General features: G+C 37.3%; 1 protein-coding gene across 3 annotated transcripts in view; it reads left to right on the top strand.

The window, feature by feature from the left end:
* The window catches only part of VCAN (versican), a 110,282-nt gene that overhangs the window by 27,212 nt on the left and 64,375 nt on the right, over positions 1-18,695 (top strand). For all 3 annotated transcript variants that reach the window (XM_001112269.4, XM_015140359.3, XM_015140358.3), the window contains exon 6: positions 13,066-13,359. In XM_001112269.4, coding sequence (XP_001112269.3) covers positions 13,066-13,359 — 294 coding nt within the window. The remainder of the gene's footprint in view (positions 1-13,065; positions 13,360-18,695) is intronic.

The raw sequence follows: 18,695 nt of genomic DNA on the forward strand, positions 1-18,695 counted from the left end.
AGGGAACACACACCCGTCATCCCTTCAACATTGTGATTTTGCCTGTGCTTGAAGACTTACTGCTTCCAGGATCCCCCTTTTGGCTATTGCAGCTCACACTGAAATTTCTTGACTCTGAACTTCTACTTTACTTAGAGTTAGTTCCATGTGATTTATTGCTTAATTGCTTTCTGGTTTCTTTGTGTTCATAAAATATAAAATGTTATATGTTTGTTTTATTTCAGCAAAATTATTGTAAGCTCTAGTAGAGATAAGACCGTAAACTTCTATATCTTTCCCAACTGCAATCAAGAGCCTGTTCCAATCACAGACACATAATAGTTATCCAACAAATAGTTGGTGGTAATTGTAGTATTTTTCCAATCTTTGTCTCTTCTGGAAACTGCCTTCCACCACCACCTTGCCATTTATCTATAACACTTGAAAAAATGCTTTGCGTTATTTACCAAATTCAAAAAGATCTACTTTTTACCATTATTTAATCACCATGATACAATTTTTTTCTCTTTGTATTTCTCCTCTCACTCTTTTCTTTGATGTCTCTTAGAAATTACTCCTTCCCAGAGATACTCCTTTCTGGCCTCTCATGATAATTTATTTTTCTTGCCTTCCATTCCTTCCCAGCAAATTGTCCTCTCTGGGATTGCTTTTCTTGTATTAATACCTATTCATCAATTATAGGTTATTATTTTTACTGTTTCCTGATGTCAAACTCCAAGATGGCTTTGTCACCTCTGTGACTTACCTAATGCCTCCATATCATTCTTGTGACTCACCTAGAACCAGAACAACTTTTGCATTTTCGTTACTTTATGAGCTCCTTTAGATATGAAAATCTAAGCATTTAGATAAACATCATCAAGTAGGTCTTAAAGCAGGGTTAGTTCTAGCTTTGTAGAGGTTTTGATTGAACCAAAATCAGATATCAAATCTGGAAATTGTGTAATTTTTTTCCTATAGATTCTCAGATTGCCTGTTAATTTTAATGAGATTTACAGTATGTAATCCACAGAATACTTCACTGATGGAGGTTATTTAAGAATTAGTGATGTGTGTCCTTACTGGGCTTATTCAGTTAAAAAGCCACATATCAGCTTGAAGAGCCTCTTGCACACTATGATTCAGCTGATGGTTAAAATAGTGATTCTTGATTTCAGAATCTCTTCACATTTGTTGCAGTTGGGCCTAGAAGATGCCGAAAACTTTTTATGCTCTGTAGCTTCCTATATAGACTTTGGAGATTAACACACCTTGCTTGGAGTTGCTTCTGTGTACAGTGTTTGAACAGTCTACCTAAGAGCCAAAGAGGAAAGCAATTAAGCACAGCATGGGGGGAGCACCTCTGGAAGATGATGTCCTTATTCAGTATAGTGACTTCAGTAAGATTGACTGTGAGGTAGCTTCATGAGTAGAATGAGGAAGGAAAACATCTACTGTATGGTTGGAGTATTATTTAACTTAAATCTTATGAAATCTTTGTCAGGAACTTTTTAAAAGAAACCTCACCTTTGCCTGTAAGGAAACTGAGGCACAGACATTAAGTGATTGGATATGCCTTTTTTTCTTCTTCTACTGCCATAAACTCACGGGACCACCAAAGATTCCCCAGTAGAGCAGCAGACAGTCTTGCAAGCCAAGAAGATAAAAAGTACCCTCAAAGCTCCCCCAAATCTCTGATATCTCATTAGAAAAAATCATAATTCTTATTTGAGCAATGATTGCATTACAGATAGGATTACAATGATTGGGATTGCTGGGTCAAATGGTAACTCTACTATTAACTTTTTGAGGAAATTCTAGGCTGTTTTTCAATGTGGCTGTACCGTTTTACATTCTCATCAGCAGTATATTAGGGTCCTGATTCCTCCACAGTCTTGTTAACACTTGCTATTATTTGACCTTTTGTGTAGCCATCCTAATGAGTGTAAAGTAGTATCTCTATGGTTTTCAATTGTATTTCTCTGATGGCTAATGAGCTCCAACATCTTTTTATGTGCTTGCTAGTTATTTATCAATCTTCTTGGTAGAAATGTCTACTCTGAAACTTTGCCCACTTATAATTGTGTTGTTTTTTTATTATTAAATTGTGAGTGCTCTTTGTATATTCTAGATTTGCATGTCTTCTCATGTAAATGATTTACAAATAGTTTTTCTGATTCAGTGAGTTGTCTTTTTACTTTCTTGATAAGGCCCTTTGAAGCACAAAAGTGTTTAATTTAGATGAAAAGTCCAATTTGTCTATTTTTAAAATTTCTGTGCTTTTGGTGTCATATCTAAGAAAACATTCCCAAATCTCCAGTCATGAATATTTATCTCTGTGTTTTATTCTAAGAGATTTATAAGTTTTAACTCTTTTGCTTTTATTTTGATCCATTTGGAGTTAGCTTTTGTATATGGTGTGAGGTTGGAGCCCAAATTCATTCTTTTGGATGTGGTCCCAGCACCATTTGTTGAAAAGATAATTATTTCTCCATTTAATGACCTTGGCACCCTGTTGAAAATCAATTGACCATAGGTAGATGGGTTTATTTCTAGACTCTCAATTATATTCCATTGATCTGTATGTCTATCTTTATGCCGGTACCACAATGTCTTTATTACAATTGCTTTGTAGTAAATTTTGAAATTGGAAAGTGTGAGGCCTCCAACTGTGTTCTTCTTTTTCAAAATTGTTTTCGTATTCTGGATTTCTTGAGTTCCCATATGAATTTTAAAATTGGCTTGTCAATTTCTGCAAAGAAGCCAGCTAGGATTCTGATATAGATTGCAATGCATCTCTAGATCAACTTGGGGTATATTCCCTCTTAGCAATATTATGGCTTCTGATCTGTGAACCTCAGATATCTTTCGCTTTTTTAAAGATATTCTTTCATTTTATTCAACAATATTTTGTTCTTTTCAGAGTATAAGTTTTGCAGTTCTTTTGTTAAATTTACTTGTAAATATTTTACTATTTTGATGCAAATGCAAATATAATTTTCTTAATTTTGTTTTTTGATTGTTTATTACAAGTGTATAGAAATGCAATTGATTTTTATATATTGGTCTTGTATCCTGCAACCTTGCTGAACTTGCCTCTTAGTTCTAATTGTTTATTAGTGGATTCCTTAGGATTTTCTTTATACACTCTCTTTCATTTTATAATCTTACTTTACATAAGTAGAACGGTCTTGACATAAACTCCTTGAAGCATGTGACAGTCATTTGCTTTAAGGTTTTGATGTCAGGGTTTCCTGGAGTTCTGAATCAAAAGAACTTCTTTGGAAATACAGTCGCCATTTACCTCCCAGCTGTGAAAAGCCAAAAAAACCCAAACTAGGCTGATCCTCCTGTGTTGACCTGAGGTCATTCTGTGCCTGTCAAACCAAATAACACGTTCAATCTTTTGTATATTTTGAAGACTCAGAAACCCAGAAATTTTTAGAACCTCTTTCTCACTCTAATTAAAACCTACTGCTCTGTCAATGGGAAAGAATGAGTCCAGACATTCTGAAAACCGTACAAATGTGTTTACATTTTAGTGGGGGCTTCCTGCATCTTTAACCTCTTCAAATTGACATAGGTAAGATCTTGTGTAATAACACATTTGCAAATATGCAGATTCATTTTCAAATGAATACAATCTGATTTAGAGAATATTAACTATCATAGTAGACTATGGCTAATTCTCTAATAATTAATTACAGGTTAATATTTTTAAAACTCAAAGACTATGCTTTAAGCCACATTATGCTCTACTTTAGCCTAATACAAGGGAGAAATTTGGAGAGGGCCCTCCTAGCTTTCTAGTCTCATTACTCCCAAATTAGAAACATTACCAGCCTAACACTAACTGTGGGGTCTAAAATGAAGTTATTTTGGCAGCCCTAGAGTTTTCTTGTCTCGGTTAACAGAAGATTGGCCTTTGTGCAGGTTAAATAATCAAATCTTAGAGGAAATTGACTGGCTTTTAAATTATCTACAAATGTTAGCCCTTAAAAGATTATATAGCTGTATATATTAGCTGTTAACCAATCCATGTGAAGCTGATGGACTTTGTGATTCAGTGGATAATAAGCATTAGTTTTTGCTGCTTTGATCTTATGTTTATCAATACAGACCAAAATACGACAGAGAGACAGATAGACAGAGAGATAGAGAGAGAGACACAGAGAAGAAAAAGAAAGTGTTGAAAAAGCTTAAAAGTCCAACACGTCAAAGCTAATCATTTTATTGAATTGTTGCCATTACCTTGATACTTGATATATTCTGTTAGCGATTTTATCATATGGGTATTTAGAAGTTCATTTCATGTAACTACTTCCTGCTTACTCATCCCATTTACTTTTGCATCCATTTATTACTTATATACCATTTTGACCCAGATAGCAAGGAAATGTGAAAACATTTAACAATCTTGAACTTTTATAGTAAAACAACAACAACAACAACAAGCCAAAAAACCAGGGAGTTCTGGTCCCAAATTTCCAAAAGGAAATTATAAATTAGTCTATAAGAACTGATTTTCAGACCAAATAGTGCAGTATAGTAGAGCTATAAGCACCAATGAACAGAAGAAACATAATCATGTATCACATCACCCAGCAAATATACTCTGCTAGAAAACTGGTGAGATCTCAGCTTTGACTGCCACAGAGAGCAGCCCATTTGCTGCAGTCCAGGAAAGAACTGTGTAATTATCTGTGATTAAGTCCTCCTTTCACTTTGGTGATTGCAAGAATTGTCAGTGGGGGAGAAAGATACTATCCCAGTTTTACTCTAGACTCAGGCTTTTTAATCATATTGTTGAGTGACTCCTGAGTATAAACTAGCTTTTGAACACTTTGGGTCATTTTTAATGTTTTGATTTGTTTTCATCATTGCTTGCCATTTCAGTATGTGTCATGTTTGAGTCAGTCAAGAAGCAGCTTTTCCACTTAGCAAACAGAATTGTGAAAAAAATATACATGGTCCACTTTCTAGGGAGTCTTGTAGCAGCTATTGGTCAAATTAGAGTATTTTTTCTCTTAATTTCTGATGTTAATTCCCACAATTAAGATAACTTTAGTTTGTGGAATGTCATCAGATATTAAAGTCTTACAACATGTCTCCCAATTTCTTCTAGGGCATCCCTGGAAAGTTGAAATAACAGGAATATGTCAAAGCTATATGTATTTAATTTGAAATTTTGGAAAACTATGGCTTAAGATACTGCATATGCTTTCCATATGAATATGCAAATTATCCTATGCATGAAAGGCTCTGTTATATATCATATTTTATATGTACACTAATCTGAATATATATGTATGTACCTTGATGAATTTTTTTTTTTTTTTGAGATGGAGTCTCTCTCTGTTGCCCAGGCTATAGTTCAGTGGCACGATCTCAGCTCACCGCAACCTCTGCCTCCTGGGTTCAAGCAATCTTCCTGCCTCAGCCCCCCAGTAGCTAGGATTACAGGCATGCACCACAACGCCTGGCTAATTTTTGTATTTTTAGTAGAGACAGGATTTCACTGTGCTGGCCAGTCTGGCCTCGAACTCCTGACCTCAGATTATCCACCCACCTTGTCCTCCCAAAGTGCTAGGATTACAGGCGTGAGCCATTGCGCTCATCCTGATGAATTCTTATTATAACAATTTAACTTACTTTAAACCTGACATCTTAAGTAATGCATCACTTTGTTTATATAAAATATATTTGATATATTTCCTGATGTATTAGTCCATTTTCATGCTGCTGATAAAGACATACCCAAGACTGGGAAGAAAAAGAGGTTTAATTGGACTTACAGTTCCACATGGCTGGGGAGGCCTCAGAATCATGGTGGGAGGTGAAAGGCACTTCTTACATGGTGGCAGCAAGAAAAAATGAGGAAGAAGTAAAAGCAGAAACCCCTGATAAACCCATTAGATCTCATGAGACTTATTAACTATTACAAGACTAGCATGGGGAAGACCGACCCTCATGATTCCATAACCTCCCCTGGGTCCCTCCCACAACACGTGGGAATTCTGTGAGATACAATTCAAGTTGAGATTTGGGTGGGGACACAGCCAAACCATATCGTTCCACCCCTGGCCCCTCCAAATCTCATGTCCTCACATTTCAAAACCAATCATGCCTTCCCAACAGTTCCCCAAAGTCTTAACTCATTTCAGCATTAACCCAAAAGTCCAGTCCAAAGTCTCATTTGAGACAAGGCAAGCCCCTTCTGCCTATGAGTCTGTAAAATCAAAAGCAAACTAGTTATGTCCTAGATACAGTGGGGGTACAGGTATTGGGTAAATACAACCATTTCACATGGAAGAAATTGGCCAAAACAAAGCAGTTACAGGGCCCATGCAAGTCCATAATCCAGTCTGGCAGTCACATTTTAAAACTCCAGAATGATCTCCTTTGACTGCAGGTCTCACATCCAGGTCATGCTGATGTAAGAGGTAAGTTCTTATGGTCTCAGGCAGCTCTGCCCCTGTGGCTTTGCAGGGTACAGCCTCCTTCCTGGCTACTTTCATGGGCTAGCATTGAGTGTCTGTGACTTTTCCAGGCACACAGTGCAAGCTGTCAGTGGATCTACCATTCTGGATTCTGGAAGATGGTGGCCCTCTTCTCACAGTTCCACTAGGGAGTGCCCCTTTAGGGACTATGTCTGGGGGCTCCAACCCCACATTTCCCTTCTGCACTGCCCTAGCAGATGTTCTCCATGAGGGCCCCACCCCTGCAGCAAACTTCTGCCCGGGTATCTAGGCATTTCCAAACATCTTATGAAATCTAGGCGGAGGTTCCACAACCTCAGTTCTTGACATCTGTGCACCCACAGGCTCAACACCATGTGGAAGCTGCCAAGGTTTGGGGCTTCCACCCTCTGAAGCCACAGCCTGAGCTGCACACTGGCCCTATTCAGCCATGGTTTGAGTGGCTAGGGCACAGGGTACCAATTTCCCAATCTGCATACAGAATGGGGACCCTGGGCCTGGCCCATGAAACCACTTTTTCCTCGTGATGGGAGGGGCTGCTGTGAAGGTCTCTGACATGGCCCGAAGACATTTTATCCATGGTCTTGGGAATTAACCTTAGGTTCCTTGCTACTTATGCAAATTTCTGCAGCTGGCTTGAATTTCTCCCCAGAAAATGGGTTTTCTTTTCTATTGCATAGTCAGTCTGCAATTTTTCAAAACTTTTTTGCTCTGCTTCCCTTATAAAACTGAATGCCTTTAACAGAACCCAAGTCACGTCTTGAATGCTTTGGTGCTCAGAAATTTCTTCCGCCACATACCCTAAATCATCTTTTTCAAGTTCAAAGTTCCCACAAATCTCTAGGGCAGGGGCAAAATGCTACCAGTCTCTTTGCTGAAACATAACAAGAGTCACCTTTCCTCCAGTCCCCAAGTCCCTCATCTTTATCTGAGACCAACTCAGCCTGGACCTTATTGTCAATATCGCTATCAGCATTTTGGGCAAAGCCATTCAACAAGCCTCTAGGAAGTTCCAAACTTTCCCACATTTTCCTATCTTCTTCTGAGCCCTCCAAACGGTTCTAATCTATGCCTGTTACCCAGTTCCAAAATTGCTTCTGCATTTTCAGGTATCTTTTCAGCAACATCCCACTCTACTGGTACCAATTTACTGTATTAGTTCATTTTTACACTGCTGATAAAGACATACCAGAGACTGAGAAGAAAAAGAGGTTTAATTAGACTTACAGTTCCACATGGCTGGGGAGGCCTCAGAATCTTGGCGGGAGGTGAAAGGCACTTCTTACATGGCAGTGGCAAGAGAAAACGAGGAGGAAGCAAAAGCAGAAATCCCTGATAAACCCATCAGATCTTTTGAGACTTGTTAACTATCATAAGAATAGCACAGGAAAGACTGGCCCCCATTATTCAATTACCTTCCCCTGGGTCCCTTCTACAACATGTGGGAATTCTGGGAGATACAATTCAAGTTGAGATTTGGGTGGGGACACAGCCAAACCATATCACTTGACATTTTATTTACTGTTTTCAATTAGAGAAAAATAAAACATTCTCTCATGGATAGGCAACATTTAGAAACAAGTTCCAAATCTGTGCTGTAATTACAACTTTGATAATTGTCCTATCAATTTAGCTGCTTTGATGAGGCTACTCCTGGAACTTATTAATAAGCTTCTTGTCAAACTAAAAAAAAGATGCTTGTTTTCCAGGAGAGCAACTATCCGGTAAATCTAAAAGTACATTAAATTCTTCAGGTACAACTATCCAGGAGCAGAGAGAGAACACAACCTAGTTCTATGCTAATAAAATAGGCATTTTCTCTCACTGAATGCTGTGCATTCCCCGTCTAACTCTAAAGGTTGTACTGTGATTAAAAACTCAGGAAGAACTTTTATTATTCTCATCAGAGGTAAAAAGGTAGCTTTACGATACCCTCTGGGTAGGAGCTTACACAGCTGGGCCAACTAAATCATGTTGAGAAACAGCAACTAAGCAAACTTGCCTATTTGATTTGCCTGATTTCCCATGTTTGCTGTGATCAGTGGCTTTCTCTTTTGTCCATTCCTTGGGTTCCTGATTTGACTTTCCCTCTAGGCATTAGATTTTATCTTTGGAGGCATCCTTCTATGACCATTCATTTTTGGACCAAGCCTGGATTTACAATTCTGTTGCTGGCCCAGGCTTCATTTCTATCTAGTTTCATTCCACTGTGCTATAGTTTACAACATATAATTTGACTTATAAATAATTCCTGACTATGGATTTAAAGACTGAAAATAGATCAATAGAAACTTTGAAAATGTTAACATCTTCATTTCTTTTCTCAGTGTGGAAATAGGTAATGTTTAGCTTAAAAATCTGCATTTTTTTTGTGATATATGGGGTTGAAAGACTTATTCCTGGAATTTATTGTTGAGGAGAAAGCCTGTTGCTATCTGCCATACCTTGGTTTACTTTGTATAAAATGAGCTTCTTTTTAAGTAATGAGCTCTTTCTATGTTCAGCTTAAATTGCTGTCTTAGACCCTTCATCAGAGTTCCCCGCTCTGCCTCATTCCCCTTTTTGCTCACTTGCAGTCTTTGACATAACCCTGGGAGGCAACTGGCATCATATATACTTTGCTTTGTTGTCTCCTGCTTCAATTCTGACTGGGTACCCAGTCTGCTCACTTTGCTTCTATCTTAAACAGGCTGAGACACACCAGAAACTTAGTACCAAGTTATGTATGTTGTAAGTTAATTGAGATTCCTCTTCTTGATTAAAATACACATCTTTAGAGCAGTGTTTTCCAGAATATTCCATAAAACAGATTTGTGTACAGATGTCCCTGCTTAATAATAGAGGGTTGATACATGGAAAGGACAGAAGTTTGGACATTTAACTTATCACATTTGGTATAGATTGGGTGTTAATTATAAGAGATTAAAGGCATACTCAATTCTATAGTGTAAATGCTTCACTGTATCATTAGGTTTTTGAGGTGAGCAAGGTTATGTTCGCACTAAACAATTATGATTTAGGAAAGCTTAGATAGTTATTTTTTAGAACATAATTTAAGTATTTTTTTTCTTTTCTCATTCTGTAATAAAACAATAATTATTGCTGAATAAAATAACCGACCACACATTATCTTAACAGATTAATTATTTTAATCCTCACCTTAAAGTAACTCAATTGATTCTGGTTAAATCTTCCTTTTTTCATCAGAATTATCAAAATCCCAGTGGTAATGTTTCTTGTAATATGTTTTATAAAAATTTTATTTGGAAAGTTTGAAAAATTTCTACACACAATTGAAAAGATAAGTTGGGCACAGTGGTGCCTGCCTGTAGTCCCAGCTCCTCAGGAATCTGAGGCAAGATGGATTGCCAGAGGCTAGGAAGTTGAGGACAGAGTGTGCTATGATCATATATACTTTGCTTTGTTGTCTCCTGCTTCAATTCTGACTGGGTACCCAGTCTGCTCACTTTGCTTCTATCTTTTCCCAGTGCCTGGGAAAAGCCACTGCACTCCTGCCTGGACAACTTAGCAAGACTCCATCTTTTTTGAAAAGGAAGGAAGGAAGGAAGGAAGGAAGGAAGGAAGGAAGGAAGACGAATGGCATTGGGGATAACAATTTAATCAGAGTAGTAAAATGATCATTCTATGGGTATCAAACAAATAATTGAAAATTGTATACTTCAAACAAGTGAATTAAATAATTGATATTCTGATATAAAGTCAGATTTAACAAGAGTTTCTACATGAAAAGTTTTGTAAGTAGGTCAGAACTGATTTACTACTAATAAGAGAATTCTCTTTGTAACAGGCCAGCACCTACTGAAGCCTTTCTTTCTTTTAATACTGCAAACATGTTTGCTGTTTAAAACTGGGAAACCAGCTACCCGTGAAATCATGCTGCCATTTTTTCCTCATTAGCCCTTTGGTCTGGTCTTCCTTGGAGAAGTTGATGTCCCCCAATAGATAGACTAACAGTGCAGTTGGAGAAGCAGAGTTTTACTCAATTAATTATATTTATTTGCCCTGCTGTGGTTGGCCAATCACACTTCTTACTTCAGAGGAATGGTAGTTTTGCCTTAAGGTAGGAGTATCTCAGGAAATGCAGGAAACTAAGGCAACACAACTAATATTCCAGCTGTAATAACAAGTCCAAGGGTTCTACCTCTCAGGGAAAACTATTGGCACACTGCCTTCTTTACACTTGCAGCCCTTTCAGGCCTCAGGCAAGTGTTATTCTGAGGTGAAGGAGGCTGTTCAGGGTGATGTAATTTCTCTGCCTTTCTACATGTTGCTTTGAGCCAAGTCTATGGTGAGATAAAATGCCTGTTTCAGGCAGCAGCCATCTCTCCAAAGCTTTGTAGCAGAGTTAGCTTTATTTAATGTGCTGTTAGGAAGGATGGGGGAAAAAAGAGACCTAGCTTCTTAATAAGAACTTGAAGAGCCATTCATTTAACAAATCTTATTGAATACATACTATGTAACTGGCACTGTGACCCTTATGCTTTTAAAATTTATTTGGAAGGGAGACACTGTGAGAGCAGGGAGGGGGAACTTTTTCTTTGAGTGTATTGTTGTATTTGAGATTACTGTCCTTTGCCAGACTAGATAATTAAGAATAAAAAGCTATGTTCACCTCTACCATTTCTTTCAGTTAGGTGAAAGTAATTTCCCTCTCCCTTCTTCAAATAGCTCTCACTGAAATTTGGCCTAGTTTTCTCAATAGCAGTTTTAGATATATAGGGAGAAAAGCTGATATGTGTGCTTTGGCCATTTTCCCCATCACTAATTTTTCTTGTTTTATAGTGCTATCGCCCACTCAGAGAAAGTAATAGCACTATTCATTTTAAACAATTGCTTGTTACATCTGGATTTAGTCAGATGAAGATCCAAATCATGACAGCTCTTTGGATCCCAGTTGTCTAATATATCATAGAATCAGAGGTCAGCCTCAGTGAGATGGAAACAGGACTCTCAGCTACAATAGTGGGCTATCAACATGTTAACTTTCTATTTCAGTTTTCATTTCTCCTCTTGCCTGCAATATTGGCTTAGGTATTCTCTAATTCTGCCTCTGTCTTTGGTTACTTTTGCTCACATGTGAAAAACATAATTTAATTTGTGTTGAATTTATTTCAGCAAACTGTTATGTTAGTTAGCTAAGTAAAAGTCCAATTTAATAAACTCTAAAATTTCCAGAATCTTTCATTGTAACATGTTAAATGATAATGAATATACCCTCAGCTAATTAGACTTAGTAATAAAAAAAGCAACTGTCCAGCCTTTTCTTGTTAATCAGTCAGCAAATTAAAAAATCTGTTTAACCAATCTCACCACTTTGGGAGGCCGAGGCGGGTGGATCAGGAGTTCAGGAGTTCGAGACCAGCCTGGCCAACATGGCAAAACCCCGTCTCTACTAAAAATACAAAAATCAGATGGGCATGGTGGCAGGCGCCTGTAATCCCAGCTACTTGGGAGGCTGAGACAGGAGAATCTCTTGAACTCGGGAGGTGTAGGTTGCAATGAGCCCAGATCGTGCCACTGCACTCCAACCTGGGCGACAGGGTGAGACTCCATCTGGGACCCGAGCCGGTGGCGGAGGGGGGTAGTATTTTCTCTCTCTCTCTCTCTCTTTTTTTTTTTTGATATGGAGTCGCGCTCTGTCGCCCAGGCTGGAGTGCAGTGGTGCGATCTCAGCTCACTGCAACCTCTGCCTCCCGGGTTCAAACGATTCTCCTAATAAAAAAAAAAAAAAAAAAGTATCTTGACCTAGTTGAAGCCCCTGCTAGCACTTGGGGTGTCTTTGTAAGAATTAGCAAAAAGTGCTCCCTCTGCGCAGAGCAAGTGAAACAAAGGCTTTCTCCAAAGAGGCTGCAGTTTCTTTGGCTGGCTGAGAGGGAGGCGACCTTGGCCCTCCCTACACACTGGGCCCGCTGCTCCTGTGCAGGCCACAACCTTCCTGACCATCATGGCAGCCCTGTTCCTGGTACGGGAAGGCAGGAAGTAGAATTCCGTACCGCTCTGAGCTCTTTCCATTTTCACATTTCTGGAGGTTTTCTTATTTTTATTTTTATTTAATGGCGTTAATTCTTTTTGTTGGTAGTTATAAATGAGAAGGAAAGCCGGATAATTACGATTGGATTTTAGGATAAACAAAGTGGAATAACCGTGGTGGCAGTTCAATGCAGGATTTCCCCTCCAACATGCAGTGTTAGGAAGCACATAGCAGGCTTTAAAAAAAAAAAAAAAAAAAAAAAAAAAAAAAAAAAAAATCCTGGATAGTAATCTAAAGAATCACTCAGAAGGATTTGTTTATTTTTAAGAATGTATTATAAAATGTTATTATCAAATGACTGATTCTATGGCCAATATACACACACACACACGTACAGAATAAAACTTCTCTGGTATGTTTTATTTATGATTATGTATTCATAATTATAACGAAGCTAAGTCACCATTATGTTTTCTGCTTTAAAGTATCAGAAGCTGCTACCTTGCCATGAAAAAGTATTACATGCTTCTCCAATTGCTCCCCCACCATATTTATCCAACAGGAAAGGAATGAATAATAAAACTTTGGGCTTTTTTTCCCCTCTTCTTTTTCCAGGTGATGTGTTCCACCTCACTGCCCCCAGTAAATTCACCTTCGAGGAGGCCGCAAAAGAGTGTGAAAACCAGGACGCCAGGCTGGCAACAGTGGGGGAACTCCAGGCGGCGTGGAGGAACGGCTTTGACCAGTGCGATTACGGGTGGCTGTCGGATGCCAGCGTGCGCCACCCTGTGACTGTGGCCAGGGCCCAGTGTGGAGGTGGTCTACTTGGGGTGAGAACCCTGTATCGTTTTGAGAACCAGACAGGCTTCCCTCCCCCTGATAGCAGATTTGATGCCTACTGCTTTAAACGTAAGTGTTTGATACCTTTTTAAAAATTACAGATTAAAAAAAATGCTTCGAAGCATGCATTGATGTTCAACTAGCCGTTGGAATGGATTCCATGTCTTGCAGTTTGTGCACGGAGTGGAAACAGTTCAGTGATTTTCAAAAGCAAGCAAACTGAACAGCAGTGATATGGTTAAAACCACAGGAATTCTGACAAATGGATTTTTAGAGGGGTGAGGAAATATCAGGTTAAGCTTTAACTGTGCTCTGTTCTGTCCAGAGCCACAGAGCATATTTCTGAGTATTTTATATTAATTGCAGTCCCTAAATTTTGCAATTTGCTTATTGGTGCTACAGTGCTGAGGCCAAGTGAGGCTGAGTTAAATCCTTAAGATTGTTTATTTTGTCTTTGGTATCACTCTCTTTCTTTGAGATGGCAGAGAATTTAAATTTTAGTAATTACAGGTGAGTACTTGAAGCTGACATGGATACTCAAAAAGTCATAACTAAAAACGAACTATACTATCAATAAAAATCTCCATTTATTTCAAGTAATGGAAATTCATGCCTTCTAATCATCTGTAATATCATATTGAAGTACAGTATGTGTTCTTTGCAGCCTATAACAGAGTATCTTTACTTAGGTTTACTAATTAACATTGTTTTTTTAAATAATGTTTCTCAACATTCATAATTATTTTAATTTTCCAGATGTCCTCAAATAATGTTAGCAATAGTCACATGATAAAGTATCATAATTGTAGTATGCAAATTAAACGAGCAAGTAATCTAGCATCTCATTGGAATATTTACTGAACCATCTGTACTGTGCTAGCTAAACAAAGATCTCCCAGAATTTTGGTGACCTTGGGTATATCCAAGACAGAGTCAGGTTATGTTGAAACAAATTTGTAAACAATTTTGACTAAATTTCCAATGTATCTTGTTACAGCAATATGTCACTAAAATGAGTACAAAATGTACTAGCTTATTATATAATTGATTTCTAGAGTGAAATACAAAGGCATTTTTAAGCAACCAAAAAGACACAGACTGTGATGTTGTAAGTAGTCAGTAGAATGGATGTTCGTGCAACCAAAAGGTTTGTTTTCACACTTTTATCTCCTACTAAGAAGCCTCTGCTTGGATCTCCTCCCTTAGACTCAACTTGAGTGTTAAAGCCATGTGTTGTGTATTAGCTTGATACAAGCTGGTCAATCCATAAAGGCTGTAGAAATGCTAGCTTTTGTTCTCAGGCCCTGAAACAACAGAATTCTTCCTTAATCATTTTCAGGAAAACAACAATAACATAAACCTTATCTCTAAAAGTAGACAGATGTACATTCCTTTAAGCCACATTGTCACAACAATGATTTTTCAAGTACTTCAGGCTCTAAAATCAGTTTTACATTACGTGACTGACATAATTAAGGCACAAAATCAGATTGGTATGCTGTGGGGAAGGCTTGGAGAGGTTAAATTAGGGAAGGAGTAGAATTATCCAGCCTGACTTCCTTATTTGATATTTTCTTGTGCTTTATTAATAAAACTGGCACCGGAAAACTTTTAAACAACGTTTTTCGTCTCTCTGTGGGTAAAATTTAAATCAAAGCCTGTCTATAGCCACAAAGACTATTATTAAAGAATTTATCCTGATGTGTTTTAAATTATTTAATTGAAAAATACACATGAAATAACAAGGTACTTATGTTTAAATAGAGTAACCACCTACTAAAAATCTGCACAAAATTCAAAAAATGTTTAAAAGTTTATATTCATTTTTATCTCTCTAATTCATTTCATGTATATAACTTGTAAATATAATGGATTCATATTTTGCTTTCTTCCCCACCTAAGCATGTGGCTAGATTCTTATTTATTTCCTACTTAAGATGTTATTATATTCAGAATTCATTCAGTACATAGAAAGTTAAAAGAGTTTAGCCATATAGAAACCTTTCTCTTTTTTTTGAGACAGAGTCTCGCTCTGTTGCCCAGGCTGGAATGCAGTGGCACGATCTCCGCTCACTTCAAGCTCCGCCTCCCGGGTTTACGCCATTCTCCTGCCTCAGCCTCCCAAGTAGCTGGGACTACAGGTGCCCACCACCACACCCGGCTAATTTTTTTGTCTTTTTTAGTAGAGACAGGGTTTCACTGTGTTAGCCAGGATGGTCTTGATCTCCTGACCTAGTGATCCGCCCACCTCGGCCTCCCAAAGTGCTGGGATTACAGGCTTGAGCCACCGCGCCCGGCCTAGAAGCCTTTCTTAAACCACACATAATGCCAATAGTTTTCCAAAATTTCTAATTTATTTTTCAAACTTTTTTTTAGTGTGTGGGTATATATATATACACACACACATATATATACACATATATATACACACACACACACTTTTTTTTTTTTTTTTTGAGATGGAGTTTTGCTCTTGTTGCCTAGGCCAGAGTACAATGGTGCGATCTCAGCTCACTGCAACCTCCACCTCCCGGGTTCAAGTGATTCTCCTGCCTCAGCCTCCCAAGTAGCTGAGATTACAGGCATACAGCACCATGCCCGGCTAATTTTGTGTTTTTAGCAGAGATGGGGTTTCACCATGTTGATCAGGTTGGTCTCGAATTCCTGACCTCAGGTGATCCACCCATTTCGGCCTTCCAAAATGCTGGGATCACAGGAGTGAGCCACTGCTCCTGGCCTAGTATATATTTTTAAATAATTTGAAAAATATTTTTGAAATGACTTAATTGATGTCCACCTTTCCCACATAGTCAAGTAGTGACTAAAGGGTAAAATTCGTAAGAGTCATGGCCTCAGCTACAGTTCCAAAAGTGATTTCAGAGATATACAGCTGGCTGGTTATGTAGAGGAATTTAGAAATATAACCATATTTTTCTTGTTTGCTTCTACCAAACGTAGAAAGTGTTTTTTAAGTCACTTGGTGAATGAACAATGCCAAATCTTACTTTGCTTTAATTCCCTTTACCTCACAAAGTCACTGACTAAAACATTCACAACGACAGACAGAAAATATAAAATTAGGCTTTATTCTTTTCAAATAAATTTGAAAAGTAGGCAAAGTAATGTCTTTGTAAGATAAAGTTTTCCTGTATATCTTCTCCTAATGATTAAACAATTTAACGTATTTATTTTTTTGACTTCAGAATTTAGCAAGTTCTGTGAAAGTTGGAGAGTTATACAAGGCTTTGAAAGATCATTTCATACATCCCCAAACTTAAGTGAATCAAAACCATTCAAGACTCATGATCATCTCTCACCGAATGTTATTAATTATCTCCAGAGAGGGAGATGGAACATGTTTCCTAGAAAACTCATTCTAATATTCCATGACCTGCACTCTCAGATAATTTTTCTAATTAAGTACTTTGCATTTGAATTTGAACCCATGTTTTCATTTTTGAGTTGGAGACCAAAATCTGAATAACAGCCCTTTCTATTGTTGATCACAATTGTTTATTTTTCCCTCAGCATCTTCTCCAACTGAAACAATTTTCTTGTTTTACAGTTTCAACCTCCAAATTTCTAATCATTGATAGGTTCTTGCTTTGAAGTTTCATCATTGTTTTTCACATTCCTCTATTTATGATTAAGCTTGGAAATCAAAATGGTGGTCCAGAGAAGGCTACATTAATTCCCACCACTTTCTATCCTATCCTATATACTCATTCGCTGTTAAAATTGGCCTGCCCTTCTAACCTGTGGTTAGTTCATTATCTTTTTTGTGTGTGCCCTAGTTCATAATCTGACCACATGTGTCAAAACTAACCTTTCCCCAATTGGTATATTAGAAATGTTTCCTGTTTACTGAATTTGAATTTGTTAGCATTCCATCACTCATACAAGTTTAAAAAGATAGTTTGAATTGTAATTCCACTGCTCCAATCTTTACAGTTTTCTAACCATGTTTACATTTAGTTATGTATAACAAATTTAATATAGAAGAACCAAGTTAAAATTAGTCATTTCTCAATAATGTAGATAGCATGGGAATGAGTTAAATTGAGTATCATGCTGCTAATAGGGGTTTTAAGTTTTATTAGGAAAATCTGTCTCATGTCTCGCAACAGAAGCAGAGAAGATGGCCCATAGGACAAAAATGCCATAAGTACAGTGATGTGAAACATCTGTGGGCAGACAGCTGCAAAGGTTGGAAAGGAACTTTTGTGGGAAAAGAATTGTGTTGATTTATGTTGGCTTCCTCAATAATAAAGTTGAAGGAATGCTGGTAGTTTTCCAGAACCAAAACGTCTCCATGTGAATGCACCTATTGGAAGGACACTGGTAGAATAACCTGGAATTGTTTTTATCTTTACAATAGTCATCATGAATACAGTGGTATTTATTCTTAAAATATCTCTTTGTAGATTTGTGCTTTATAAAATTATTTCCTTTTCTGGAATGGCTGAAACAAATGGCACAGATCCTCAGATACACTGACTTGTGATCAAAATCAGCTGTTAAGTTGATGAAAAAGCCACCCAAACTGAAAAGGAAGTCTGAGGTTTTCCATTCCAAGTAGTAGAATTAATTAACTTAATTAAAAGCAGACCTTTTCTTTTTTTAAATAGAGCTCTAAAATTATTGAAAACCCTTGTTTTTGGAAACAAAGTCACATCAATACTGGCTTTCTAGAACAGATTCTCTAGGACATATTGCTACTACTTTATTACACAGCAGGACTAGAGGAAGGAATGCAACAGCAAACTCCATAGTAATAATTGACAATGAAATCCAGTTATTTAGTTTTAAAAATATGAGTCAATATTTAAAACACTATAAACATATTTTCATAGCATTGTAGAAAGTTGCTAGCAGAGAGCTTGGATTGGAACATAGGAAGCCTGGATTCACAGCCCCTTATGCAGTTGTACCTGTTTCTAAGTTAATTTCATTAGCCAAGGAAATACTCAGAGGGAAAAAGTAAATTTAGCTTTTTTGTTGTTATTAATAATAGTATGATTAAATTTTCTCTAATATGCTGTTTGCTAAGTATTTATATTATGTTTCCATGGGAACTTTTTCTGTATGTATCTTTTTACTATTTCCCCAAAGAATGCAGTTATAAGACAAACATGAAATTTGGCAGTTAAATGAAGTAATGGTTATGGAATTTCAGAGGATAGAGAATTGAATTAAAATAGTCATCCACATTTTGGGTTTTTAAGTTGTTCATGTCAATCAAAATAGAACAACGCTTCTTCCAGGAAATGAATGCAGAAAAAGCTTTACTTTAAAAAGGGGAAGAAAAGGTTATTTAATGTTTTTAAACTCCAATTCTTTTTTGGTTTAGTTTTGCTTTAATATTAGAAAGATAAATAATGGCAGACTTTAAAGAATATTTAAAT

The sequence above is a fragment of the Macaca mulatta genome, chromosome 6 (genome assembly GCF_049350105.2).
Source record: "Macaca mulatta isolate MMU2019108-1 chromosome 6, T2T-MMU8v2.0, whole genome shotgun sequence".
Lineage (NCBI taxonomy): Eukaryota > Metazoa > Chordata > Mammalia > Primates > Cercopithecidae > Macaca > Macaca mulatta.